The sequence below is a fragment of the Capricornis sumatraensis genome, chromosome 3 (genome assembly GCF_032405125.1).
Source record: "Capricornis sumatraensis isolate serow.1 chromosome 3, serow.2, whole genome shotgun sequence".
NCBI classification, from domain to species: domain Eukaryota; kingdom Metazoa; phylum Chordata; class Mammalia; order Artiodactyla; family Bovidae; genus Capricornis; species Capricornis sumatraensis.
Genome location: NC_091071.1, coordinates 174,148,709 through 174,176,249, shown reverse-complemented (window position 1 = coordinate 174,176,249; position 27,541 = coordinate 174,148,709). Strand labels below are relative to the sequence as shown.

Genomic DNA, 27,541 nt, shown 5'->3' with positions numbered 1-27,541 from the left:
GAAGAACTGGTGCTTTTGAACTGTGGTTTTGGAGAAGACTCGTGAGAGTCTCTTGGACTGCAAGGAGATCCGACCAGTCCATCCTAAAAGAAATCAGTCCTGAATATTCATTGAAGGACTGATGCTGAAGCTCCAATACTTTGGCCACCTGATGGGAAGAACTGACTCACCGGAAAAGATCTTGAAGCTGGGAAAGATTGAAGGCAGGAGGAGAAGGGGACGACAGAGGATGAGATGGTTGGATGGCACCACTGACCCAATGGACATGAGTTTGAGCAAGCTTCTGGAGTTGGTGATGGACAGGGAAGCCTGGCGTGCTGCAGTCCACGGGGTTGCAAAGAGTTGGACACGACTGAGCGACTGAACTGACTAACAATCTGGGCCGACATTAGAATTAACCTGGAGTGGAAAGCTGTCATGTGCAAAGGGGATGGGGAGCATAGGAGTGTGAGGAGGTAGGTGCAAGTACGAAAGTGCACATGTGTGCGGAGGGGTCCACATAGAAGGAAGAGTATGTACAAAGTCCAGTAAGGAATGACAATTCCATTTGGACTCATTGTGGATTTCCTAACTTTTGTCCATTTTATTACCATGAAATTCATTTGCTTTCCAAGACTTGCCAGTCCATCCAAGCAGGACAATTATGACTAGTAAATAAGATGATCTACCAGCTACATTTCAGTGTCTTCCCCTCACTGGACCGACTGTAAACTCTTTGAAAGCAAGAACTTCATAATTAAACTCCTGTCACGTAGTAAGCATATTAATACTAGTTGAATTAATGAATGAGTAAATGAACGAATGAATTTATAAACACATGCAAGTCTCTGGAGGAAATGGTCGCCCTCGGATGTACGGTCTGGCCCAGAAGCCCTAGAATGAGAACCGTCCCGGGACAGATCCCGAAAGCTAAGGAGACGCTCTAGGAAAGCTTCGCGCACTTTGCCGTGGCGCCGCTCTAGCCTCGAGGACGGCACTCTATGGCAGCGGGGAGGGCGGGGCCGGGGGCGTCCGGGGCCTTATTGTCCGGGCGCGGCGGGAGCGCGCGCAGCTCGTGAGTACGCGGCGGCGGTTGGCAGCGCGCGGACTGTGTGAAGTGAGGCGAGGCGGCTTCAGGACCCACGGACCGACAGACCGGGCGGCCCCTACGGCCGTCAGCGGCCAGGCGGCCCGACATGTTGTCTGGGAAGAAGGCAGCGGCTGCCGCGGCGGCGGCGGCGGCAGCGGCGGCTGCCGGGTCGGAGGCCGGTGCGGGGGTAGCGGGTGGCGCGGAGAACGGCTCTGAGGTGGCCGCACCGCCCGCGGGCCTGTCCGGCCCTGGCGAGGCGGGGCCGGGGGCGGCTGGAGAGCGCACTCCCCGCAAGAAGGAGCCCCCGCGGGCCTCGCCCCCCGGCGGCCTGGCCGAGCCGCCGGGGTCCGCCGGGCCTCAAGCCGGGCCTACCGCCGTCCCTGGGTCTGCGACCCCCATGGAAACGGGAATCGCAGAGACACCGGAGGGGCGACGGACCAGCCGGCGCAAGCGGGCGAAGGTGAGGCCCGACCCCCCACCCTCGAACCACAGAATCCCGGTGGCTAGCTCCCCTGAGGTTGTCCAGCCCGCATTACCCCCACCCCACCTCCGAGAGCCGGGGCTTGGGCCTTGAGCCCCACGCCCACCCCGACCTCCGGTCGCCGACCTCCACCCACCTCCCGGCTGACTGACTGGGTGGGGTGAGAGAAGGGAAGGTGTTTGCCTGAGGTGAACGCGGCTTTGTGCAGGGACCTGGCCGTCCCAAGAAAAGGGGGATCCCGGAGGGGAGTCTTTTCACTCATATATTTCTCGTCCACCTTTTCGTTTTCTAGACTGGGGGAAAAAAAAAAAGGCTCCCTGACGTGGTGTCGTGGTTGGCCTTGTCTGGGACATTCACCGATGTGTCTGGAAGCTGCTCGGCGATATTTATGTGTTTCAGCTGGGAGCACATTGAGGCTGTAGGATGATGGTATAGAAATTGTCTTAGCCGGAGAGATCGGGAGGGTGGGGGAAGGAACTTTTTTTTTTTTTTAGCACTTTGCTCTGTGCTAGCGAGTTTTCCCCTTTTTATTCTATCAGCGATCTTTTGATGTGGATTTTTACAGATGAGGAAGCTGATTAATATCAATTAGTCAAGGCACGGTTACAAGGACAGTATATACAGACAATATTTGGCTCACAATTCTGGGTGCCAGATGCTGTGTTCAAAGCATGACCAGCATTTTTATGTTTGTTAAAGTAATAGTAACTGGCAGGTGTTGCTAGCTTCATTTCATGAATGAGTAAGCTGAAGCTGCCAGTTTAAGCAACTTGTCCAGAGTCAGAAAGCTAAGTTAGTGGTGGAACTGGAATATGAACCCTACACTTAGAACAGGGTAGGGTATCATCAGCCTCTGAAACAAAGGACCACATGGGACACCAGCAGTGAGCAGCGCACTGGGGCAGTGCTAGAGCGCAGACTTCAGACATGGGCCTTTTCTGGGATTTCACCGTACAGTTGAAAAAACTGAAAATATAGTTCTAAGTAACTAAATATGTAAATCATGTAACTTACGCATATTATATCTATAATTTAAATGGGTGTACCAGTTCAGTGTGTATGAGGAGCTTCTTGAGTATTGCCCATACTGAGAGCCCTCAGAATAAATTGCCCAGTTGTGAGAGCTCTCTCACCCAAAATACCCTGCCCTAGGGATGTCTTGAGGTTTAACCAAAGCACAGGTTGGCAACTTCCAACTCTGAAATGAAATAGAGGGCAGAAGCCCAACTGGGTTTTGATTTTACTATTTCAATAGATAATGTGGCCAGAAAACCAGAAGATGAGATTTAAAAAAATTTTATTGAGGGAATTCACAAACAATAAATTTACCATTTTTGAGTCTATCCAGTGATTTTTATCATATTCACAAAGTTGGCAACCAGCACAACAGTCAATTTTAGGATGTTTCATCATCCACTAAAGATGCTTGTAACATTAGCAGGCATTCCGCATCCCTCCTTAACCCCAGCCGCCTGGCAATAACTCATTTCTGTCACTGTGGATTTGCCTAGAAAAAGGACGGTTTATGTAAATGGAGCCATATAATATTTGGCCTTTTGTGTCTGGCTTTAGCATGTTTTCAGAGTTCATCCTTGTTGTACTTCCATTCAGAACTTAATAGTTCACTGGCCAAATAATATTCCAGTGTACGAATATAGCATGTTTTGTTTATCCATTCATCATTTTATAGACATTTGGGGTGTTTCCACTTTTTGACTATTATGAGTATTGCTGCTGTGAACATGTGTGAAGTTTTTTCTGTGAATTTTTTTTTTTTAATTTATGTTTGAATCTGCTGGGTCTTCGTTGCCACACATGGGCTTTCTCTAGTTGCAGCGCCTGGGCTGCTTATTGTGGTGGCTCCTCTCTTGGAGCATGGTCTCTAGGTGCACAGCCTCAGCAGTGTGGTGCCAAGTTTAGTTGCTCCGAGGAATGTGGGATCTTCTGAACCAGGGATCGAGCCTGTGTGCTCTGCATTGGCAGATGGATTCTTAACTTCTGGACCACCAGGAAAGCCCTGTGTGAATGTTTTTGGTTCTCTTGGATTTGATACCTAGGAGTGAAATTACTGGGTTGTAGGGGATACGACTTAGCAAGCATGGACTATTTAACTTTTTGAGGAGCTGCCAAACAGTTTTCCATAGCAGCCTCATCATTTTACTTTCCCGCTATCGATATTTGAGAGTCCCAATTTCTCCAATCCTGTTTACACTTGATGTTGTCTTTTTATTTATAGCCATTCTAGTGGGTGTGAAGTGGTATCTCATTGTGGTTTTTTAATATGTAAGCTAAAAATGTTGTCTTGAGTATTTTCCCGTATACTTATTGGCCATTTGTATATCTTTTTTGGTGAAAGTTGTCTTTCTATAATTGGCTCTTTTTCTGTTTGTTTGTTTATTTTTGGCTGTGTTGGGTCTTCATTGCTGGAAGGGCTTTTCTCTAGTTGCAGCTAGCGGGGGCTACCTGATGCAGAGAACTGACTCATTTTAAAAGACCCTGATGCTGAGGAATATTGAAAGCAGGAGAAGAAGGGAACGACAGAGGATGAGATGTTTGGATGGCATCACCAACTCAATGGACATGAGTTTGAGTAAACTCCAGGAATTGGTGATGGACAGGGAGACCTGTCGTGCAGTCCATGGGGATGCGCAGTCGGATACGACTGAGCAACTGAACTGAACCGAGCAGGGACTACTCTCTAGTTGTGGTGCACACGCTTCTCATTGCAGCGGCATCTCTTGTTGCAGAGCATGGCCTCTAGGGCACACAGGCTTCATTAGTTGCGGCACATGGGCTCAGTAATTGTGGCCCCCAGGCTCTAGAGCGCAGGTCAGTAGTTGTGGCCCAGGGCCTAGTTGCTCCAGGGCATGTGGGATCTCCAGGATTAGGGATTGAACCCATGCATTCTGTGTTGGCAGGTGGAATTTTTTTTTTTTTTTTAATATTACTGAGAGCTTCCCTGGTGGCTCAGACAATAAAGAATCTGTCTGCAGTGCAGGAGACCCAGGTTTGATCGCTGGGTCAGGAAGCTCTCCTGGAGAAGGAAAAGGCAACCTACTCCAGTTTTGTTGCCTGGAGAGTTCCATGGACAGAGGAGCCTGGGCAGGACTATAGTCCATGGGGTCACTAACAGTTGGATATGACTGAGTGACTAACACTTCTTTATCACTGAGCCACCAGGGAATCCCTCCTTGGCTCATCTTTATTTTTATTTTTATTTTTTTACACCCCCTTTTTTTTTTTTTAACTCTTTAATTCTTACATGTGTTCCCAAACATGAACCCCCCTCCCACCTCCCTCCCCATAACATCTCTGTGGGTCATCCCCATGCACCAGCCCCAAGCATGCTGTATCCTGCGTCAGACATAGACTGGCGATTCAATTCTTACATGATAGTATACATGATAGAATGCCATTCTCCCAAATCATCCCACCTTCTCCCTCTCCCTCTGAGTCCACTTGGGTCATCTTTAAATTGTATTGTATTTTTATTGTTGAGTAGTTCAAGTTCTATATTTATGGTGATTACAGAAGTTTTAATTTTGGTTTCCAATTTATTAATATTTTTTCTTTTGTCCCTTTTGCTTCTAGTGTTCCATCTAAGGAACTGTTGCCTAATTCAGTGTCATAAAGATTTACTCCTGTGTTTTCTTCTAACAGTTTTATAGTTTTAACTCTTTTAGGTCAATGATAATTTTGGAGTTAATTTTTGTAGATGGCATTAGGTAGAAGTTCAGCTTCATTCTTTTGCCTGTGTATATCTACTTGTCCCAACACAATTTGTTGAAGCTATTCTGTCTCCCTGTGAATGGTTGACACTCTTGTTGATTGACTATAAGTGTGAGTTTATTTTTGGACTCTCAGTTCTATCCCATTGTTCTATATTTCTGTTCTTATGCAAGCAACACACTGACCTGATTACTATAGGTTGACAATATGTTTTGAAATCAGGAAGTGTGAGTTCTCCAACTCTATTCTTTTTCAAGATTGTTTTGGCCATGTATCTCTTGCATTTCCATACAAATTTTAGGATCAATTTGTCATTTCTGCAAAAAAGGCAGCTGAAATTCTGATTGGTATCATGTTGAATCTGTAGATTAATTTGGGTCATGCTATAAGAATTCTGTCTTTGTAATTCTCCTGTGTTTGTTTTAATTTTCCTTTGTGATTAACTCTGAAGCTCCCAAAAGAAAAATGGGTTGTATGTGTATTTGGAGAGCACCTAGAAAGTAAAGAACTGGGGAAGCTGACCTATGTATTCATAGCTAGTCTTGGGAGCCAGAGAAAACAGACCTCAAGGGGTAGAGTGTCCATAAAGGGGTAAAATGTAAGCTGAGTCCAGTGTAAATAGGCCTTGCTTCAAGAGTTCTGAGATTTATCCAGGGGATATATATCTGTATTTTTTTGCTTGGGACTTTATTCAGTTTTTCTGGGGGGATTTTAAAATTATATATACATAATATATAATTATATAAAGAAGTAAATGTATATATAATTATGTAACTGAAATTAAGTTTAGGGTATTGTATTGGAAGGAATCCAGGCAATTGAAGTTCCCTAATGCTCAGGTTTCATTAGTTTCAGAGTAAATTTACCTCTGAATGTGTATGCTAACATGGCAAACTAAGGTTTGAAACTGTTGGGTTGGACTGAGGCTTTGGGAACAACACACAGCTTAAGGAATGACGTCCTTGAGCTGATCCTTGAGAAAGGACAGAATTTTTTATAGTAGTCTGGAAAAGGTGAACTTCTGGAATTAACTCATCCTCCTGTGATTGATTCCCTTTCCTCAGGAAAATAAATCCTATCTCTAACATTATGAGGTTTATATATAATGTAAACAAAATGCTTATTTCAATGTCTGGCATAAGTAAGTAGGTACCCAGTGATTAAGTGCTACCAGCTGAGAAAAGGAGTTGAGAAATGCTTGGAATATAATAGAAAGTGGTCTGAAAAGCAGACAGGAAATCCAGAGTGGACAACTGAATGTTGGGAACAGTGGGCAAAAGAATTTAATTGCAAGTGAGATTTTTCTAGGAGCAAGATAAGTTGGAGGGATTGTAGTCAGAGTGTTGTATAGAGTTGTGTCTAGGTTGTAGAGATCTGTACTGTGCAGTGTAGTAGCCACTGGGCACTTGTGGCTATTGAGCACTTAACATGTGGCTAGTAGATTGCTGCTGCTGCTAAGTTGCTTCAGTCGTGTCAAACTCTCTGTGACCCCATACATGGCAGCCCACTAGGCTCCCCTGTCCCTGGGATTCTCCAGGCAAGAACACTGGGGTGGGTTACCATTGCCTTCTCCAGCTAGTAGATTGAGGAAACTGAATTTTTAATTTTAATTTAATCCTAAGTAGCCACATGGTGAGGGGCTTCCCTGGTGGCTCAGTGGTAAAGAACCTACCTGCCAATGCAGGAGATGCAGGTTTGATCCCTGGGTCAGAAAGAGCCCCTGGAGAAGAAAATGGCAACCTACTCCAGTATTCTTGCCTGGGAAATCCCATGGATAGAGGAGCCTGGTCGCTACACTCTATGGGGTCATGAAATTCAGACACTACTAAGCAACTAAAAGCAGTAACAAGTGCTCAGTAGCCATGGTTAGTGCTACCTTATTGGAAGCACAGATGCACAACTTTACCATTACCACAGAAAATTCTACCAGACGATTTTGCTAGATTAGGAAGGGTAAGTACTGTGAGAATTTAAAGAAGGGAAAGATATACCTGTGAGTGTGGAAGACTTAGGGAGTGATTTGCAGAGGAGGTGTCCTTTGGATTTTAGGTATTGGATTTACAGAAAAAGGTGAGGGTAGCTTTTAGGGAATTTAGGGATGATTTTGACTAGTATGTTAGAAAATGATTAGAGGTAAGTTTGACTAGCTAGAGCCAGAGAGTTCTTATGCTGCTAAGACAGTTTGGGCATTCATCTGTTAAACTATGTGAAATATAACATATTTAGAAAAATTAATCTGGCAGTTGTGTCCAAGGTGAATTACAAGGAAAAACTGTTAAAACAAAAGATGAGCTTTAAGGTGATTAGGAAGTGAATGAATCACTCTAGCGAGGGTGTGGAGGAGAGGAGAGACTAAAGATGTAAATTTGAGAGTCATGGGTGTACAGGTAAGAACAAGTACCCTGCTGACTCATATCTGCCTCTTGGGACATCTTTTGTCCTTGATTATAAGTAGTTGTAGAACCTCTGAACGACAATAGAGGTTGTTCTGTTGTTGCTCAGCCTTCTTTATGGTCCAACTCTCACATCCATACATGACTACAATAGAACAACAATAGAACAACCTCTGTTGTTGCTCAGTCTCTCAGTTGTGTCCAGCTCTTTGTGATCCCATGGACTGCAGCACACCAGGCTTCCCTGTCCTTCACCATTCCAGGAGCTTGTGCAGACTCATGTCCACTGAGTCGGTGATGTCATCCAACCATCTTGTCCTTTTCTGTCAGCCCCTTCTCCTCCTGCCTTCGATCTTTCCCAGCATCTGTGTTTTCCAGTGAGTTGGCTCTTCGCATCAAGTGGCTAAAGTATTAGAGTATCATCCTCAGCATCAGTCCCTCCAGTGGATATACAGGACTGATTTCCTTTAGGATTGACTGGTTTGATCTCCTTGCTGTCCAAGGGACTCTCAGGAGTCTTCTCTAACACCACAGTTCAGAAGCATTGATTCTTCAGGGCCCAGCCTTCTTTATGGTCCAACTCTCACATCCATACATGACTACTGGAAAAACCATAGCTTTGACTAGATGGACCTTTGTCCCCAAAGTAATGTCTCTGCTTTTTAATACACTGTTTAGGTTTTGTCATAGCTTTTCTTTCAAGGAGCAAGGGTCTTTTAATTTCATGGGTGCATTCACCATCTGCAGTGATTTTGGAGCCGTAGAAAGTAAAGTCTGTCACTGTTTCCAGTGTTTACCCATCTATTTGCCATGAAGTGATGGGATCAGATTCCATGATCTTAGTTTTTTTGAATGTTGAGTTTTAAGCCATCATTTTCACTCTCCTCTTTCACCTTCATCGAGAGGCTCTTTAGTTCCTCTTTGCTTTCTGCTATAAGGGTGATGTCATCTGGATATCTGAGGTTATTGATATTTCTTCCAATAACCTTGTTTCCAGCTTGTTCTTCATCCAGCCCGGCATTTCACATAATGTACTCTACATACAAGTTAAATAAGCAGAGAATTTTACTTAGGAATAAAAGATTCCCAATCCTTTGTGTTCAGAGCATTCAGTCTTCTGAGTTGGTGCCACTGGTAAAGAACCAACCTGCCAGTGCAGAAGACTTAAGAAATGTGGGTTTGATCCCTGGATTGGGAAGATTCCCTGGAGGAGGGCATGGCAACCCACTCCAGTAATCTTGTCTGGAGAATCCCATGGACAGAGGAGCCTGGCAGGCTATACTCCATGGAGTCACACAGAGTCAGAAATAAGGGACTCTCCAAGGGACTCCAACAAGTCCATCCAAGGGACTCTTAAGAATCCAACACCACAGTTCAAAAACATCAATTCTTCGGCACTCAGCTTTCTTTATAGTCCAGCTCTCACATCCTCAGTCAAATAGAATAAAGTTTCAGTTCAGTTCAGTCACTCAGTCGTGTCCAGCTCTTTGCGACCCCATGAATCGCAGCATGCCAGGCCTCCCTATCCATCACCAACTCCCAGAGCCCACCCAAACCCATGTCCATCGAGTAGGTGATGCCATCCAACCATCTCATCCTCTGTCATCCCCTTCTCCTCCTGCCCTCAATCTTTCCCAGCTTTACGGTCTTTTCAAATGAGTCAGCTCTTCGCATCAGGTGGCCAGAGTATTGGAGTTTCAGCTTCAACATCAGTCCTTCCAATGAACACTCAGGACTGATTTCCTTTAGGATGGACTGGTTGGACCTCTTTGCTATCCAAGGGACTCTCAAGAATTCAACACCACAGTTCAAAAACATCAATTCTTCGGCACTCAGCTTTCTTCATAGTCCAGCTCTCACATCTACACATGACCACTGGAAAAACCATAGCCTTGACTAGATGGACCTTTGTTGGCAAAGTAATGTCTCTGCTTTTTAATATGCTGTCTAGGTTGGTTATAACTTTCCTTCCAAGGAGTATGCATCTTTTAATTTCATGGCTGCAGTCACCATCTGCAGTGATTTTGGAGCCCCCCAAAATAGTCACTGTTCCATTGTTTCCCCATCTATTTGCCATGAAGCAATGGGACTGGATGCCATGATCTTAGTTTTCTGAATGTTGAACTTTAAGCCAAGTATCTACATTTCTGGGAGATTTTAATGTAAAATCTCTATGAGATGTTTACCTGATCAAGTTTATTTTGTTTGGCACTAGAGTTTCAGCTTATTAAGGACAGAGAGACTCATTTACAATCACTTTCTCCACCATGCTGTGTTCTCGATGTTTAGTGTTTGATAGGTAGATTCATGTGTTAAATAAGATTCTTAGAGCACATCAAAACTGTTCAATTTATCCATAATTGTTTCCATTTTCTAATCTAATCCATGTTATCAGTAAAACTTTTATCTCTACCCCCCTAGCTACTGACTCCCAAAATCTGTGGTCATGTCATTTAAAAAAAAAGATAATAGCAGCCAGCCATCTGGAGCTATTTCAGAGATATTTAAAAATTAAAATAGATTATACCTTCCCTGATCCACAGGATTTTGCATTTCAGAAGCCTAATAAGTTAGCTGTGTTTTATGTGGAAGCCACGTTGTCCTTACCCTGTCTCCACAGCCAGTAAATCATTTATTTTATTCATTTTGTCTTTTCATTGAGTCCAGGATAGAGAGCTCTTGTTTCTGTGGCTTCTTGAAATCTTTATTGGGATGGGAGTCAAAATGATGGTTTGACAGTGTTCCAAGGTTTTTCCTATTTCCTATGGAATAGTGATTAGAAGTACAGATTGACATGAGACAGACTTGTTTTTCTAGTTGACTATATTTTTGTTTGACTGAGGACTATTTTAGTCTTTTTTTAAAGCTATGGTTTTTCCAATAGTCATGTATGGATGTGAGAGTTGAACTATAAAGAAAGCTGAGCGCCAAAGATTTGGTGCTTTTGAACTGTGGTGTAGGAGAAGACTCTTGAGAGTCCCTTGGACTGCAGGGAAATCAAACCAGTCCATCCTAAAGGAAATCAGTCCTGAATATTCATGGGAAGGACTGATGCTGAAGCTGAAACTCCAGTACTTTGGCCACCTTATGCAAAGAGATGACTAATCTGAAAAGACCCTGGTGCTGGGAAAGATTGAAAGCAGAAACAGAAGGGAACAACAGAGGATGAGATGGTTGGATGGCATCACCGACTTGATGGACATGAGTTTGAGCAAGCTCCAGGAGTTGGTAATGGACAGGGAAGCCTGTTTTGCTGCAGTCCATGGGGTCACAAAGAGTTGGATGCGACTGAACTGAACAAGTTCGGTTCAAACTGAATGTGGTTTGTAATACCACATTACACATTTTAACAGAGAGATCCATAATAATCCTTGCTATCCTAAGTTGCTCTGCCCCACAATAAAACATTCAGTAGGACTGCTTCCTCTTCCTACTTATGCCTGGGTTTCCTCTTTATAACCAGTATAAATTAGTAGTAAGGCTTGTAGTCTCCATTTCCCCATGACTTGCTTCTTAGTTTGTGTTCATAAGGATTCTTTGCTCTAATCATTCAACTCTCTTCAGTCACCAGTGTTTTGTTCCTTTAAGCAAATGTACCTTTTTATTGTTTTTGACTATTGCCATTTGCAGCTTTTATTCCCTGCCCACCATCCACACCTCCGATTTGGTTTCTGAAATTCTTTTGCTGTTTTCCTATTTTGTTTCCTATTTCCTATGGAACAGTAGTTAAAAATACAGATTGGCATTGGACGGACTTGTTATTCTAGTTGACTGTATTTTTGTCTGACTGAGGACTATTTTAGTCTTTTGTTGAAACTTCCAGTATGTGAACGTAACATATATGTACATACAAATGCACGCACAAACACAGTTTTTAGTTGTAGAGAGCCTCAGAGTCATTAATTTGAATTTCAGTACTATGATGTGAAAGTTAGTTTGGGCTAAATCTGAACTGACAAAAGATTGTTTCATGAGAGATTTTGTTTTAACGGTTACCTGTTAGGAGCTCACCTGTTCTTTGTTATTTGATTATTTCCTTTTAAAATTGAAGATAGAAAGCAATTCACATTTATTTACAGTTCCAAATTGAGTTTCTGACTTTAGATGTCCACTGTATTTAGCTTTCCCTGGTATAATCTCCATCTAGGTAGAGTACAGAGAGATGGATGAAAGTTTGGCCAACCTCTCAGAAGATGAGTATTATTCAGAAGAAGAGAGAAATGCTAAAGCAGAGAAGGAAAAGAAGCTCCCTCCACCACCCCCTCAAGCCCCACCTGAGGAAGAAAATGAAAGTGAGCCCGAGGAACCATCTGGTGAGTTGTAGTAACTAACCACAGTTTTGTTTTATCTTAGAATAAATGAATTTACTCCATTCTGCAATGTTTTTGATGTCTTTGGTTTATACTCTGCTATTGGCCTTATGTATTTTAGTATGTGTATATGTGCATATACACGTTTACACACAGACATATACATACATAATGGTACTGACTTGCTTCTTGTGTGCATCTGTACATATAGGAGGAAAGTAAAGAAGGAGGGTAAAAGGATAATGGCTATGTAAGGCCGTTGGAAAGTTGGAGAAAATGAGCAATTGGAGAAAATATACAAAAGTCAAACCCAAAGAACCAACCCTCTCACTGGTAACTCTGATTCAGAATTTAGACGTAGAACGGTTCAGAAATTATTCTAGCTAAATTGTGCCACTTACTTTATGGTTAGATACATTCTGATAAAACTGTCATGGTGTGTATCAGTGTTGAAGAGCGTCTTTCTGGTGAACAAATGTAAAATGTAGTCTAAAGTCAAAAAGAAAAGGCCTGAATGCCTATTGTTTAGTTATTGAGCCCTGTACTCAAAAGAATGTTGTGAGAAAAGGCTATGAAGAGATTCTAAGGTAATACAATTGTCCCTGTGACCTGGAAAGATTGCTGGATCTATGGTACTGTTCTCAGAGCTTCAAACATCTTTAAAAATTCTCACTAACATCCCTTCATGAGTCCTGCTGAAGATACCCAGACCAATCAGGAATACCCTTTTGTTTTGCAAGACCAGACAAAAGTAGAATCTTAGTTAATATTTCATATCTTCTGCCTTTAAAGGCATTTCATTAACTCCTCTTGACTTTGGATTTTTACTAGTTCTTCTCTTTAAAATATTGTCTGTATTTGCAGCACCAGCTCCAGGCCCATTCACCTCACCAGTTCTTTTAGTTCTGCACCTTTTAGAGATAAAGTGCTTGTTTCAGACCCCATCTGCTATCTGTTGCATCACTCGCATAGGTGCGCTGGTTAACACATCCTATCTTCAAGAAATTTTATCTTTTTTCAGTTTTATTTGTGGTTGTTGGTGTTTGTTTCTCTCCTCTATTATGTTATATAAATACCCAGGAGTTACTGTATTTTTTTTTTAAAGGGATTAATACTGATGTATCACTTGAGAGTATAACAAATCAGGTGTTAATTTAAACTTAGAACTTACCAAACAGATTCTGAGGTTAAAATTCAAAAATAAAAATTTATAATTTACAATAATTGTGAGTAAGTGTAATGAAAGTATACAACTTGAGTGCATTTAGAAAAAGATTCTGGGTTTAATTCTTAAGAATCAAATTTTCTAAGACTGGTTCCCTAAGACTTTCATAGAATGACTTATCAGTTACTTCCAGGAGTGGCATATTATCTTTGGGAGTAAGGCCCCTGTGGCAGATGTACCTCAGCAACACTGCCTCCCTTTTTGTTGCTTTGTTTTTCCTCTTCTTTCTAGTCTTTTACATTTAGCGCTCTCCTCTTCCATCCTTACTCCCAACTCTCCCTTTTGACTCTCTGCTCCTTTCTTCTATAACTTTGATAATTGCTTGCCTTTGCTGTAGATTTGCTTATGCGACACTCGGGAATAATCAGATAATCTGATATCTCAAATACTGCCTCCCTCTCTTTTTTGTGTGGTTGTCAGTGTCTCCAGGAAGAAGCTGATTTACTGGTTAAGTTGATACACACTTTGTCCTCTGAAAATTTTAAACCAAGTCTTAGTGTTTTCTTTCTTGTAAAAGAGGTTTTTTATTTTGCTTTCTTTTTCCATAAGTGTCAGGTACTGTTTCTACAAAAAGTAAATATCTTAGCAAAGGGATTTAGGGTCTGTGGAACTGTTGTTATGCCTTTACATTCTAGTTCATTTTAATCCAGCGGTTTAGTTTTAATAAGTTTTAAACTGTTTAATAATTTGGAGAAAGTGAAAGTTTATCTTCTCAAGTTTAGGGTATCTTCAGTGCTCAGAAGTTTGTTGATTACAGCCAAAACTTCCTAACCATTTGTGCTTATGAAAATAGTTATCTTTCCTCTAAAACAACTTAAATTTTTTAAAGCACTGTACAGTGAATTAGCAAAGTACTTTCCCTGGGAAAGTAGTGGTAACTTACTGGCCTGCAGAATTTAGAAATAGTTTGGGTCCTCATGGTGAATAATTAAATATTATCAGGGGAGTTCAAGTATGTAGAAACTGTCCAGGTTTTCCAAATCTCTTGTCCTATCCGAACTAGTTCTGTTACCTAAGTTTTCATTCAGGAATGAATGGTGGCTTTGCCTTATGGGTATCTTAAAGTCTTGAGAGATGATGTGGGTTTGGTTCTTTATGTGTGTGTATATATATATGTATCTATATATGAAGATTTAATATTTATCTTTAGTTGTGCTGGGTCTTTGTTGCTGAGTGCCATCTTTTCTGGTTGTGATAAGCGGGGACTGCTCTTCATTGTGACGCGTGGGCTTCTCATTGAAGTGACTTCTCTGTTGCAGAGCACGGGCTCTAGGGCATACTTGAGTAGTTGTGGCCCATGGGCTCTGTGGCTCTGGAGTGCTGGCTGAGTAGTTGTGGTGTGCCTGCTTAGTTGCCATGCAGCATGTGGGATCTTCCCAGAGCAGGGACCAAACTTGTGTCTCCTGCATTAGCAGGTGGATTCTTAACCACGGTGCTACCCAGAGAAGCCCTAGGTCTGGTTCTATGCCAAATCTTTTCAGTCATTTTAGGTGATAACTAGACATTAACTTGGAGGAGGAAATGGCAACACACTCCAGTATTCTTGCCTGGGAAATCCCATGGACAGAAGAGCCTGGTGGGCTATAGTCCATGGGGTTGCAAGTGTCGGACACAGCTTAGCGACTGAACAACAAGGCGTTAACTTAGTCTCTTAAAATATATAAGGTTTGAATACATTTCATTCTTACCAATTTTTAAACATGTTTAGAAAATTTGCTTTGCTTTCCATAGTGTTAATCTTTAGAATAAGCTATTTTGTTAATTATCAAATCACAATGTGATATTCTGAAGTCAGTAGGTCAAATGATTTGATTGGAGAAGATTCCTCTAGGAGAGTTTTAAGAGGCCAGAAAGGGAGGTTGGAGCCTTGGTTACCAGGGTAAGGAATTTGAACTTAATGTCTTTTGAACTCTGGGAAGGTGTGGTCAGAGGTAGTAGCGCTGAGGTCTTTTGAGTAAAGGGTGTTTACCAAAAAACATGTTTTGGAAAAATCAACCTATCTGCTATTTGAAGGGGAAGTAAAGGAGTAAAGAGACTGGGATTGGAGAGATGATTTTTAGACTTTTTGGTTATTGAGTTTACTGGCTCTTGATCAGAAGAAAAATGCTGTCAGTATCAAAGTTGAATTTCTATGGAAACAAGAGGTTTGGGTTTTGGGAATTTCCTGGCGGTCCAGTGGTTAGGACCCCACACTTTCACTGCCAGGCCTGTGTTCAATCCCTGGCCAAGGAACTAAGATTCGGCAAGCATGCGTGATGTGCCCCTTGCCCCCAACCGAAAAAATAAAAGTTTGGGGTTCTTTTGTTTGAACTTAGTTGGGAAAAAAGCTTTCTGTTCTGGGTTAAACATTGTTTGTAGATTTGTCAGTTTTTAATTATAACTTAATTAAACTTAATAAACATTATAACTTAATGTGGCATGTAGTTCCTTGTAGTTACTTGGGCAAATGTATTTTTCATACTAAATATTGCTGCTTATATTTAAAATTCACCTAATTTATTTTCTTAAACATTTCCCATCTATTTTTACATTTGCTGTACACTTCTGAATATATTTTAACAAATGATGGTTTTATTTGGTTTTCTAGTACCTTTTCTATCAAGATAAAAGTGGTTTGTTTTTTGGGGGGTCATGGCAACTCAGCCTGAACAGATTGCCTTTGGCATTGCATGTTTGGTTATTAGTGGTGTCACATAATAGTAGAGCTCTGATAAAATAGAGTGAAATCTCAGTTGGAGATAATACGGATTTAAAATAATTGCCCCTCTGTTAAAGTAGCTTTCTGTTAGAGAAAAGATTTCTTCCCCTCTTGAGTCAATTGTTACTCTCTGTACCTTAGATTATTCCTCAGTGAGGTTTTACTATGTTAACTAATTTGCTAGCACTTTGTTTTTTATTTTCATACAAAAACATAATTTTTTTCCCCTTCACTGCTTTTCAGCAATTGAAATTTTCCAGGAAAATCTCACTAGTAGTTCCTGGATTTAAATTTTGTGTTGGATTACTGTTTAGGAACTCGGGTTTGAGATTACTGTTTAGGAACTCTAACTCTTGAGGTTAGAAGTAGCTTAGTTGTATATAGCTTAAGACTTTTATGGAAACTTGCTCTAAAATAAAATGAAATTTAAATATGTTATTAAGTTGCCTGTCTTAAGATTTCTTCACAGTAATGAATTTCTCAGTAGAAACATCAGAAGTATGTTTAAAATATATGTATGTACAGCATGTATGTGCCTGTGTCTTTTGTGTACCATTTTCCAGACTCAGTGCTATGCTAATACTCTGTAATGAAACTCGAAGGCTTTCATTAACCATTGATTAACTCTTAAAGCAGTTTTGTTAGATATTGTTTGCTGGTCAGTGACTACTCTATAATACTCTGTTTTATTAAATGACTGGGAAGAATCACTTTATCTCCTTGTTTAAGGATTCTGGTAAGAACAGAAAGGAAAGTATTTCTCTTTATTGTACCTGGTAATTTTGGATGTGTGTGGTGTATGTGTTTGAAAGAGATGTAAGCTATTAAGCAAATTACAAAACACTGAGACACAAGAGACTGGTGTAACAATTTTGTGTAGTTTTAATAATTTGAGGACCTTGATCTTGTAATAATCATGCTGTAGCTTGAAATTATATTTTAAAAATCACACAAAAGGAGATGTAACCTTAAGTAGTAAAAATACCCCCCAAACCCCACTAAATTTATAGAAAATATACCAAATGTATCTTTATGGGTCGAAGAACTTAGCTTAAAACTGAGTGAAATTTGATCACAAGTAATAATATAATGAAAATATCCATATGACAAAAGATTGATGACCAAAAATTTGGTGAATTGTTTTATTTGGTTCAGCAAAAATCCAAAAGAATCTTTTGGATAATGCTTTAGAACTTAATACAATTAAATTTGACCAGAGAAGAGCTGAAGATGGACCTTAGTTCAAAAGGAAAAATCAGTGGTCAGTTCCAATATTTGTAAGTGGTCCTTATATTTTCATACTTCTTTGTTTACAACATGCCCTGGTCATCTTCCCTGTGAGGCAGTCACACTGATTGCAATCAGTAAAAGTGCCGGATTCAGCAGCATGGATAGTTATGGTCAGAGTTCAGGTGAATATTTTTGTTTTCCGTGCTCTAAGTGCTCTCTAGTGGCTTATCCCAGGCTTTTCTCTCTCCATGCCTACAAGTGCACAGCCCCCATACCCAGCCACAGACCCTCTTTTATAGATTTAATAGAAGTTGCTAGGAAATTCATTCCTGAAGAGTTATTTATGTTGCCATTTTGGCCTGTAGTGTCAACTAAGTGCCTGAAATCATTTTATTTTTCTTATCATATGAAGTGTGATGCATACATTTAGAAAACAGACCTAGGATTAATTTTCTTGCCTTTTTTTTTTTTTTGTATAGCATCATTTCAATGTTCTGATTTGGAACTATGCTCCAGAATAACTTACTAGAGATCTGGGGGAAAATGTCACAGCCTGAAAAGGTAATCTAGATCAATTCAACAAAATTTTTATATTTTGAGAGATTACTAAAAATGGACCAAAATGTATATTACTATCCAATACATGGTCCCCACTCTGATAATTTGTAGCTTGATATGAGATATAGCTGTATTGTCAATGGCAAAATACCCTTAAGTGTTACATTATAGAATAAGAATTTGGAGAGACGTAGAGACAGAAAGGGTGGAAAGGAAGGAAGTCTTCAGATTCTTCTTTACTTACTGGAAGAATTAAAAAACAAACAAAAAAAGAAACCCAACAAGGAAGGGGACTGGTAGTATAGAGGAGAAAAATTTTCTACACAAAATAAGATTCTCTCAAATGTGCAGCTGCTCATTCTCCGTATTTTACACACATTAATTGTAAAACTATAATGTTTTATTCCAGGCATGGTGCTAGACTCTGAGGGTTCAAGGCTGAAGACTAAGTCCTACAAAAAATTCACAGTCCAGTTTAGGTTTATAGATATATTAATTGACAGTAATAAAGAAACAATACAGCAAAAGTATATTCAAAGTTTGATGAGATCTCAGAAATTGTTTTCAGATGTTTTTCCCAAAATTGGATTTTGGAAGTTGTACTTTAAACATAAAAGAATGAAATTAGGCTTTTATGAAGCAATTTGACAGCCTTGATTTTTAACTGTTTACTGCTTTTGGTTGACAAGAACCTTTGAATGAGATGCTACCAAGTTATGTTTGGTCTTTTAGAGATTGTGCTGCTTTTCTTCTTCTTCTTTGTTTTTTTAGATGTTTGTTTATTTATTTGGCTATTCTAGGTCTCAGTTGCAGCACGTGGGATCTATTTCCCTGAGCAGGGCTCAAACCTGGGCACTCTGCACTGGGAGTGCAGAGTCTTAGCCACTGGACCACCAGGGAAGCCCTGTGCTGCTTTTCTTAATGACTGATTTTATTTTATTATTTTGCTTTATTTTCTATTAATGCAAAACAGTGATCTGTTTAGTTGAACAACTTTATTTTTATAATCTCCTTGTATTCTTTTTGCTGCCATGGTTTATTTGGTGTGATCAGGGATAATAGAGGAGCAGGATACTTTGTGAGGATTTTGTCATCTGCAAAATGGGTCTTGATATGAGGATCAAATGAGAACATATGCACTCCTCTTTTGTGTACAAACATCTTGTATTTATTAAACACAGAGTTGAACCAGGAATAAAGTGGATTGGTGGAGGTATTTTTATTGAAGTATAGGTGATTTACAATGTGTTAATTACTGCTGCACAGCAAAGTGATTCAGTTATATATACATATATATATATGTTTAGTTATATGTATATTCTTTATTTAGTATTCTTTTCCATTATGGTTTATCACAGGATATTGAATATAGTTCTGTATGCTATACGGTAGGACCTTATTGTTTATCCATTCTGTATATAACAGCTTAGATCTGCTAACCCCAACCTCTCAATCCATCCTGCCCTGAAACCCTATTCCCTTGGCATCCACTAAGGTTGCCACCAAAAACCACACTGTTCTCAGTGTCTGTGATTCTGTTTCATAGATAGGTTCATTTGTGTTATAGTTTAGATTAGACATATAAGTGATATCATATGGTATTTGTCTTTCTGACTTGCTTCACTTAGTATGATAATCTCGAGTTGCATTAGATTGGCATTTTAATCAGGAAAAAATCAGGTGAGGTTATGGACAAGGTTGACATCTATTCTGTCACTTTTGGAAACTGGAAAGTGTTTAAGCCCATTTTCAGTAATGTTAATAGATGTTCTTTAAGCTTTCATATGTTAAATCATCAGAAGAATGGCAAATCTTGACAATGTAAATCCATGTGTCAACTATTGAGATATAACATGTTAAATTTTGCCATATTTGCTGATCACAAAGGTTTTAAACATTTGAAAGTAGAAGTGTTTTTACTTTTGCTGTTTTTTAGCATCTTCTGATATTTGAAGATAGAAGAGTACATATGATTAATTTATTTCTAAGAATTTGTATGTTTTTCATAGTATCATAGACTCAAATTATATTTCAGACGGAGGGAGCCTCTAATCATAACCTAGGAAGGTGCAGATAGCCAGAATTCTGAAAAACCTACCTGAGCAGGAAAAGGGGATTCTCCTATTGGGAAATACATTCATGGTTATCAGTTGTGAAAAGGTATAATGGTTCTTTTAATAGCAGATCCAGAATAAAGTTCCATATTGGCCTTTTTAAAAGCAGGTAAATAACTACAAAAAATAAGCTTTGTTTTTAACTACTCAGATTAAGCTTGGTGGTTGAGCAACATAGCATAGCATCCAAATTGTAGATTTTCCTTGCAACATTTTGAAAAGTGAAGTACAAACCAAGATTTTGCAACAAAATAAGAAAAATATGCTCTATGCAATGTGGAGGGAAATAACATGTGAAGAAGTCAGTTCTTCCAGTTGGTTTCTAAAAGCTTTGCTTTCGTCCCTAGCTTGTAGGGCTTTTACTTTCTTTTATATAAGATCCCTGCTGCTGAGCTTCTCAGTTCTGTCCCATGTTAAGTTCTGGAGCAAATCTGTGCTACACCTTTTCCAGTGGTACAGTGAAAAAATTCCAGGCAGGCTCCTACCTCAGGCAGCAGTTTTCCTGCTTTTCAGACTTTAAGGTTATCTATTCTTAGTTCATTGTTTTAAATAACAGTGTAACCCTAGAATTGCTGCTCTGATTGGAGATTTCATTTTGGTTAATTTTGTTGGAGAGTATTGATCAGTGTTTTGTGTTTGTGTGTGTGTCTGTGTGTGTTAGTCGCTCAGTCATGTCCAACCCCACGGACTGTAGCCCACCAGGCCTCTCTGGCCATGGGATTCTCCAGGCAAGAATACTGGAGTGGGTTGCCATGCCCTCCTCCATTGGTCAGTGTTAGGTGTTTTTAAATGCCTCTGATGTACTTCAGAGGAACCCCTGAGGCTTCTTTAGGCTAATTCAGATCTACCTTTCTGAGCCCTTACATTTCTTTCAGCTGCTATAGATCATTTCTTCTACTGCTGAAAATCATAGTAAAAAAGGCAGAAAAGAGTATATACCATTTTTAAGCCACCTTTCACTAAAGCAAGGACAGAAAAGCAGCATGAAGTGGTTGGTGATGGTCACCAATAACTCAGTTTTTCTCAATTTTTTTTTAACTTTTTTTTTTTTTGTCATTTACGTGGACCAGTTCCTCTTTGAAACTGTGTCTTTCCTTATGAGATTAACATATAGCTGCTTCAGACTCTCTTACCTCCATGCTAATTTAAAACTTTCTAGTCCCGTTCTCACTTGTGAGTTCCAGTCTTTAATTTCCCACCATCTGTAGAGTGAAGTGAAGTCGCTCAGTTGTATCTGACTCTTTGCGACCCCATGGACTGTAGCCTACCAGGCTCCTCCATCCATGGGATTTTCCAGTCAAGAGTACTGGAGTGGGTTGCCATTTCCTTCTCCAGGAGATCTTCCCCACCCAGGGATTGAACCTGGGTCTTCCCCATTGTAGGTAGACACTTTATTTACTATCAGAGCCCATTTTATTTTACTAACCTGTCTCTCAGATTTACTGTTTATACATTTTATTACTGAAGTCCATTCTCCTGAACTTTGGAAGCTTGCAGTCATCTTGAAATTCCCTTATCTCTTTCATCAAGTCTCTTGAAAAGTCGTGTCTTCCTGTGTACAGCTTCTTCGACTTGTTATATGCCTCATCCATTTTTACTGTCTCCTTTTTAATTTTAGTGGATTTTGCTTCATATCCAGATTATTTCAGTAGTCTTTCTATTGAATCTCCTTCATCTAGATCACCTTTCCCCTCTGATCTATCTGGTACAAAGTGACCGGATTAGTTTAATTAAAATGTCAGTTGTTTTACTGTTTTCTTGGTAAAAATCATACTGTTCTCCTGCATTACTAATAAGACCAAGTTTAAGTTTTGGCCCTGAAGGGGGTACATTTTTGCCTATCCTGTGTTTCCCACTGCTCTTTGAGATCATCTCCTTCATTTAGCAGCATGCTGTGTGCAGTTCTTTGCACATACCATATCTGTGCTTTTCTCCTTGCTTTTGTAAATGTTTTGGCCCATGCCAGTGTGTTCACTGCTCCTTCCACTCCCAGTCTCTCCAAATCTCTCTGGATTTGTTCAGAAAAGCTTCAGTGATTCCCCCAAATCTGTACTTGTTTTCTCTTAAAAATAAAGAAAAGTTTCTGGGTATTTTTTCATCTTTCCCCAAGTAGATCACAAACCCTTTGAAAGTAGGCACTCAGGTCTTCCCTGGTAGTGTAGTTGTAAAGGATCTGCCTGCCAGTGCAGGAGGCAGAAGAGACTCAGGTTAGATCCCTGGGTCAGGGATATCCCCTGGAGTTGGAAATGGCAACCAACTCCAGTATTCTTGCCTAGAAAATTCCATGGTCAGAGCAGCCTGGGAGGCTACAGTTCATGGGGTCACAAAGAGTTGGATGCAACTGAGTGTGTGCACGTGCGCATGCACACACACACACACACACACACACACACACTATTCTACCTTTGATTGGGTGCATGGCAGTTTTTGTTTGGGTTTTCAGTAAACATTAAATTTGTGAAGTTATTAAGAAATTCAACTAGAGTGTTAATATAGTAGACACTTGTATATTCAAAGATGGTTTTTTGAGATTTTTTTTTTTCCTTTGCTAGTTTGATTGAAGTCAATCCTTGGCAGTCATTTTTATTCTGTAAATTTTGTAAAATTTTGATTAATTGATTTTCTGTTAAAAAAACGATTGCTTCCTCTAAGATTTAGAAGTTCATCAAAATGTTTATAAAAATTATCAATGTGTTTCCAAGAAATTAGTCAAAATATGATGACTATGTTGTTTAGTATGTTAGTGGGAACAATAAACCAGTAACTCTCACTTCCGTGCCTGGCTAAATGAAAATATTTGGAAGCAACAGACTTGCTCTGAAGATGTTGGGAGAGTATGAATTTTGAATTAAGAGTTTTGAATTAAGATGAGAGTTTGAATTAAGATGAAAAAATATTCAGTAGTGTGACTATAACTAAAATACTTCACTGTTCTTCAAGAATAACAACATATTTGCAGATTTATTAGAGGATGACTGAAAGACTGCTATGTAAAATAAACCAAAATGATTTTCAACTTGGAGAAAATATGCACAAATAAACTGTATTAAGGGTCTGTGCTTCAGACTTGAAGATTTTGTGTGTGTGTGGTGGAGGGGAGTGGGGTAAAAACAACAGGAAGTATTCTCACACAGGAATGCCAAATTAAGTTAATATTAAAAAGTTGCCTTGTATAATTTTTCTTCTGTTTTGGATTTGAGCTCATGGAAAACAAAAACCATGTTTGCCTGATGTTCCATGTCTTTGTACCACTGTAAGAAGAAAAGTTCTAGGCCCGAAAGACCCAAAGAACAAATGAATACAGCATTTTACGTGTTCTAGTCAGAGACACTACCTGGATGGAAAGTTAGCTGCAAACATTTTTCTGTGTGAAAGTGAAAGTGTTAGTCACTTACTCATGTCCAACTCTTTGTGACCCCATAGATTATAGACCACCAGGCTCCTCTGTCCATGGAATTTTCCAGGCAAGAATACTGTAGTGGGTTGCCATTTTCTTCTCTAGGGGAGCTTCCTGACCCAGGGATTGAACCTGAGTCCTCCTAACTTTGCAGGCAGATTTTTTTTTTTTTTTTTTTTTACCATCTGAGTCACCAGGGAAGCCCCATTTTTATGTACATTTTCTTAATGAAATGATTAATACTCTGTTAAAAAATAAAGGAAATTAATATGTAATTATAAAACTATTTCTTATGCCAATTGTATTGCATGATTCTGTGCTTTAAACATTATAGCATTCTGGCAAAATGAATCTGAGAGCTAGTAAAGTGCAAAAAAAAAAAAAGATGAAGAATTGGCCTAGAATACCACTAATAAAGATGGTGCTGTTTTCCACTGTCTTGGAGAAGTATTCACCATCACAATACTCATGAGTATACTGTGATTAGAGAGACAGCAACCACCTTATCTTTACTTTCAAACAGGTTATCAGTGTTTGTCAAGAGATATATTGTTCATTTAACTAATTTAAAGCACTTTTTGTTCTTCATCATTTCTTAAAAAGAAGGTGTTTATATCACCTTGGTTTTCTCCTGTGTTTCTGCTTAAGTAATACCCCAGAGTTTCACTTCTTTTTTTTTTTTTTTTTTGACTGCTGCTATAAGAGATACCTTTTAAAAATCTTTCCAGGGTATTGAATATTTTCCTTGTTTCTCCTACAATTTTTTTTTTAAAAATCAAAGAACAGTCTCAAAAAATAAAAAAAAAACAGTGTCTTTATAAGAATTTTGTTAGTTCCTCTTCAAAAGCAGAAGACGAAAAAGATTGCCTTACCTTGTTGACCTTCTGAGTACATAAGTCGGGGTAAGAACTCCATATTTCTATGAAGTACCATTGATAGAAAAGATCAGTCAATAAAGTACATAGCATGTTGTGTGACATGTAGTGGGAGAAGAAGGAAAATCATAGAAATAGGATTAAAATAATTAATACTTAATGGCAGGCTTGAAGGTGTTTTTTGATTTTACTTATTAAGAAGTGATGAGATGCCATCATGACAAGAGATGGTTATTTTCATTCTTTGTTAAGCTAGGAACATAATTTGCGAAAGAACTATATTATTATTTCTAATGCCTGAATGTTCTTGGAAATGATTTCATTGTTGGAGCCCCTTTCCCGTCTTCTAAAATATAGTTTAATCTTCTGATCTAGTTTGGTTCTATTTTGGAACCAAACAAAATTATGACAATAATTTTTACTCAGAAACTTTTCACTCTGAAAGTTTTTAAAATTAATTAATCTGTGTTTATTAAGAATGAACATTGTTTTACTTAAACTTTAAAAATAAAATATTAAATGTAGAGCTTGGAATTTCAAGATAGGTTTACAGATTGGATTTCATAATTGGAGTTACCTCTTCATATGTATAAGCCCTTTTTCAAAGGCTGTAAACAACAGATCACACACCTTGTAACTTGTCTGAGAAGCATAATCCTCTGGAACCTAAAGGACCCTTCATGCAAGAGCAATGTGAAATAATTTTAGAATGAGATTCTATTCTCCTTTCAGAGCAGATCATATACCATCTAGCAGCATATTACAACATATGTAAAAAATCATTTTTGTCTGAATACCTTCATACACTTAAAGATGAAAGTGTTGTTTTAAGTATCACAGTCATAGGATCATTCTTACAGTAAGGGGGTAATGTTAGTCTGCTCTCAACTCAAATGATGGAATAATCAGTCTGCTTTCTAGCTGAGATTCTTTTAAACTGTTTAATGAAGCTTGTCAAGTTTTAGATCTTTTAAAAGGGGATGGTGTCTCATATCTTCCAAAGATCACACTGTGGTTTTCCCATAGTGTATCAGGTGGCTGGAAGCTTAAGATGACCATTACATCTGTCTTGGTGATTGACTTTGGAAGAGTCTTGAAGATGATCTGACTTTCTCAGATTGAACTTTCAAGCTGTGATACTTTTCTTGAAGCTATTTCTGTGCATTAATCAATAAAGAAAATTTCTTAGCAGGCTTATTGTGTAGCTTGAGGTAGATGCTCCCCCACAATCTTCCCTGTTTCAGCCTTTCCCTTTGTGTCTCTCTACAGTACTTGACATATAACTACAGCTGTCTTATGTTGTGTTTTAAAGTTTTCTAAGGAAGCTCTGGCATGTTCCGATCTGGCACTGTGTAGTTTGTATAGCGAATGAAACTTCTTTTGGAACTGAGTCTTGTAGTTATTACCCTTCGTTGAAGTCAAGGGGAGAGTTTCTCATTAAAATTACATCTTTTGCTTGTTTTCTTATATATATATATGTGTATATATACTTTTTAGGTAGAAAGGTAAAGTTTAAGAGACATTGAGCAAATGCTGAATTGTTGCAACTCCAGATCCTAGAGCCCATACCGCACCCACTCTCAGTCTAGCAATAAGTAGTAAGACATTTGGAATCCCTTTTCCCCATCCAGTCTTGACTGTTGAGACTGACAGCAAAGATGTAGCAATTAGAAATACTACGTACTTTGTTCTGCTACCTTTCAACAAGAATCAGCATGCAAAGTTGACATTTCCTGACCAGAATTTGGAAGACTATAATGTGATTCCCTGGGCCTTGATTCCAGAAGAAAGAGCTCTCTGAATATGGGTTTACTAGTTGGTGGTGAAGTCATGAGTCACCAACTGTTAGGCCAGATATTATCCCAACTATATGTCCAGATATTATCTCAATTTATGGAGTAAGGTCCCTGAGTTCTCCTCTTTCCTTCCACAGGGCAAGCAGGAGGACTTCAAGACGACAGTTCTGGAGGGTATGGAGACGGCCAAGCATCAGGTGAGGGTGGCATTAGATGCTTGCCACTTAGCAAGAGCCGCCAAGTCAGGGATTGATGCTTGCGAGTGTCTTTGGCTGTGGTACCCACATTTTAGCCAGAAGCACAAGGGAAGAACTATAAGCCACAGGATAGAGTAGTATGATAGAAAGTGTAGCCAGAACAAAGGCAAGCAAAATCTTTTGAAGTCCTCAGGCCGATCTCAGCCCTCCAGGAGATGGCGGGTACTTTTCTCCCCGGCAGACTTTATAGTAACAACAAACATGATATAAAACATAGGCTTAGGAATCATGGGACCTTTACACAAAACTATAACTTAATATAATACACAGAGAGGGGAAGCCATAGGTTGAAAAATAGGATGGAAAGGCATTCTAAGATTAGTCAAAGGAATTATGTGGGCAAGTGACTCTTTAGAAATGATTGTTAAGTGGTATTGGATACGGTTTTTTCAACTAACATTATTACATAGTTAATTTTTTAGCTTTAAACATTTTGTTTCTCACATGAAAATTAATTAAAAAAAAAAGTCTGCTGAAAGTGCTCTTTATTTTCAGACCAAACTATAAGATTTTTAACTTCTAGGAAAAAATAAAGGGTTAAATGATTTATAGGAGCCCATCTGGAACAGTTAAAGTTTGTTCCAGGAATCCAAAGTAGAGTTGTCTGGATTTCATCCTTTACCTCTTAAAGGATGTTATTGTATATGCCAGTGCTCAAAACTATTTTGCATACACATTTTGATAGACTTGGAATAGGTATCACTTTTGGAGTTTGTCACTTTTCAACTCTTAAATCTACTTCCAAATTATTGATTACAATTGTGTACAGCAGGTCCAGGGAATATTTGTATTTTACTCTCTTGGATCAGAGATACTTCAGTGGTAGTATCTAGGGGATCCAGAACGTTAGAAGTAGACTTCTTTAAATGCTGTCCAAAGGATTGAAGTTTGATAATCAGTACATGGTTGTCTTAGAGGAGTTAAAATTCTCATTTATCTGGCAGATAAATCTTCAACAATGCTTTTCATCAAATGATGCATGATTGGATCTTCCATGGAACTGCCAAGGAGCCAGGGGTAGCTTTTAGAACTTTTAATCTTGAAGAAATAGAGTTTTCTTGTTGCTTTTTGTTTTTACGTGAATAATTAATAAATTTACTCTTTCGCTTAAGAAAACAGTATGTTGCACTGCTGAGAGTAAAGCAGACTTCCATACAGAACTGGTGCTACTAATTTAATAGTAGAACCTGAGCTTAGGTGTTTCCAGGAATGGTGGTGACTACTGTGAACCCATCAGGGTCTCTTTAGATCTTCATCTTGTTCAGCTTGTTCAGAAGCATGCATTTGTGATATGATCAGTCTGAGTTAGAAAAGTATGCTTATAAGTAATCAGTGTTCTTCTCTTAACAAAACCATGTGACCCTCATGAGTATCTTGGGGACAGGATCATATCTTGACCTTAAAAGATC

The 27,541-nt window shown here is 39.3% G+C and overlaps 1 protein-coding gene across 3 annotated transcripts in view; it reads left to right on the top strand.

Moving 5' to 3' along the window:
- The first annotated feature begins 1,175 nt into the window (after nt 1-1,175).
- KDM1A (lysine demethylase 1A) overlaps nt 1,176-27,541 on the top strand; it is a 63,208-nt gene continuing 36,842 nt past the window's right edge. For 2 of the 3 annotated variants that reach the window (XM_068969383.1, XM_068969384.1), the window contains exons 1-3: nt 1,176-1,529; nt 11,820-11,985; nt 26,013-26,072. In XM_068969383.1, coding sequence (XP_068825484.1) covers nt 1,176-1,529; nt 11,820-11,985; nt 26,013-26,072 — 580 coding nt within the window. The remainder of the gene's footprint in view (nt 1,530-11,819; nt 11,986-26,012; nt 26,073-27,541) is intronic. The other variant, XM_068969385.1, reaches the window with a different exon arrangement.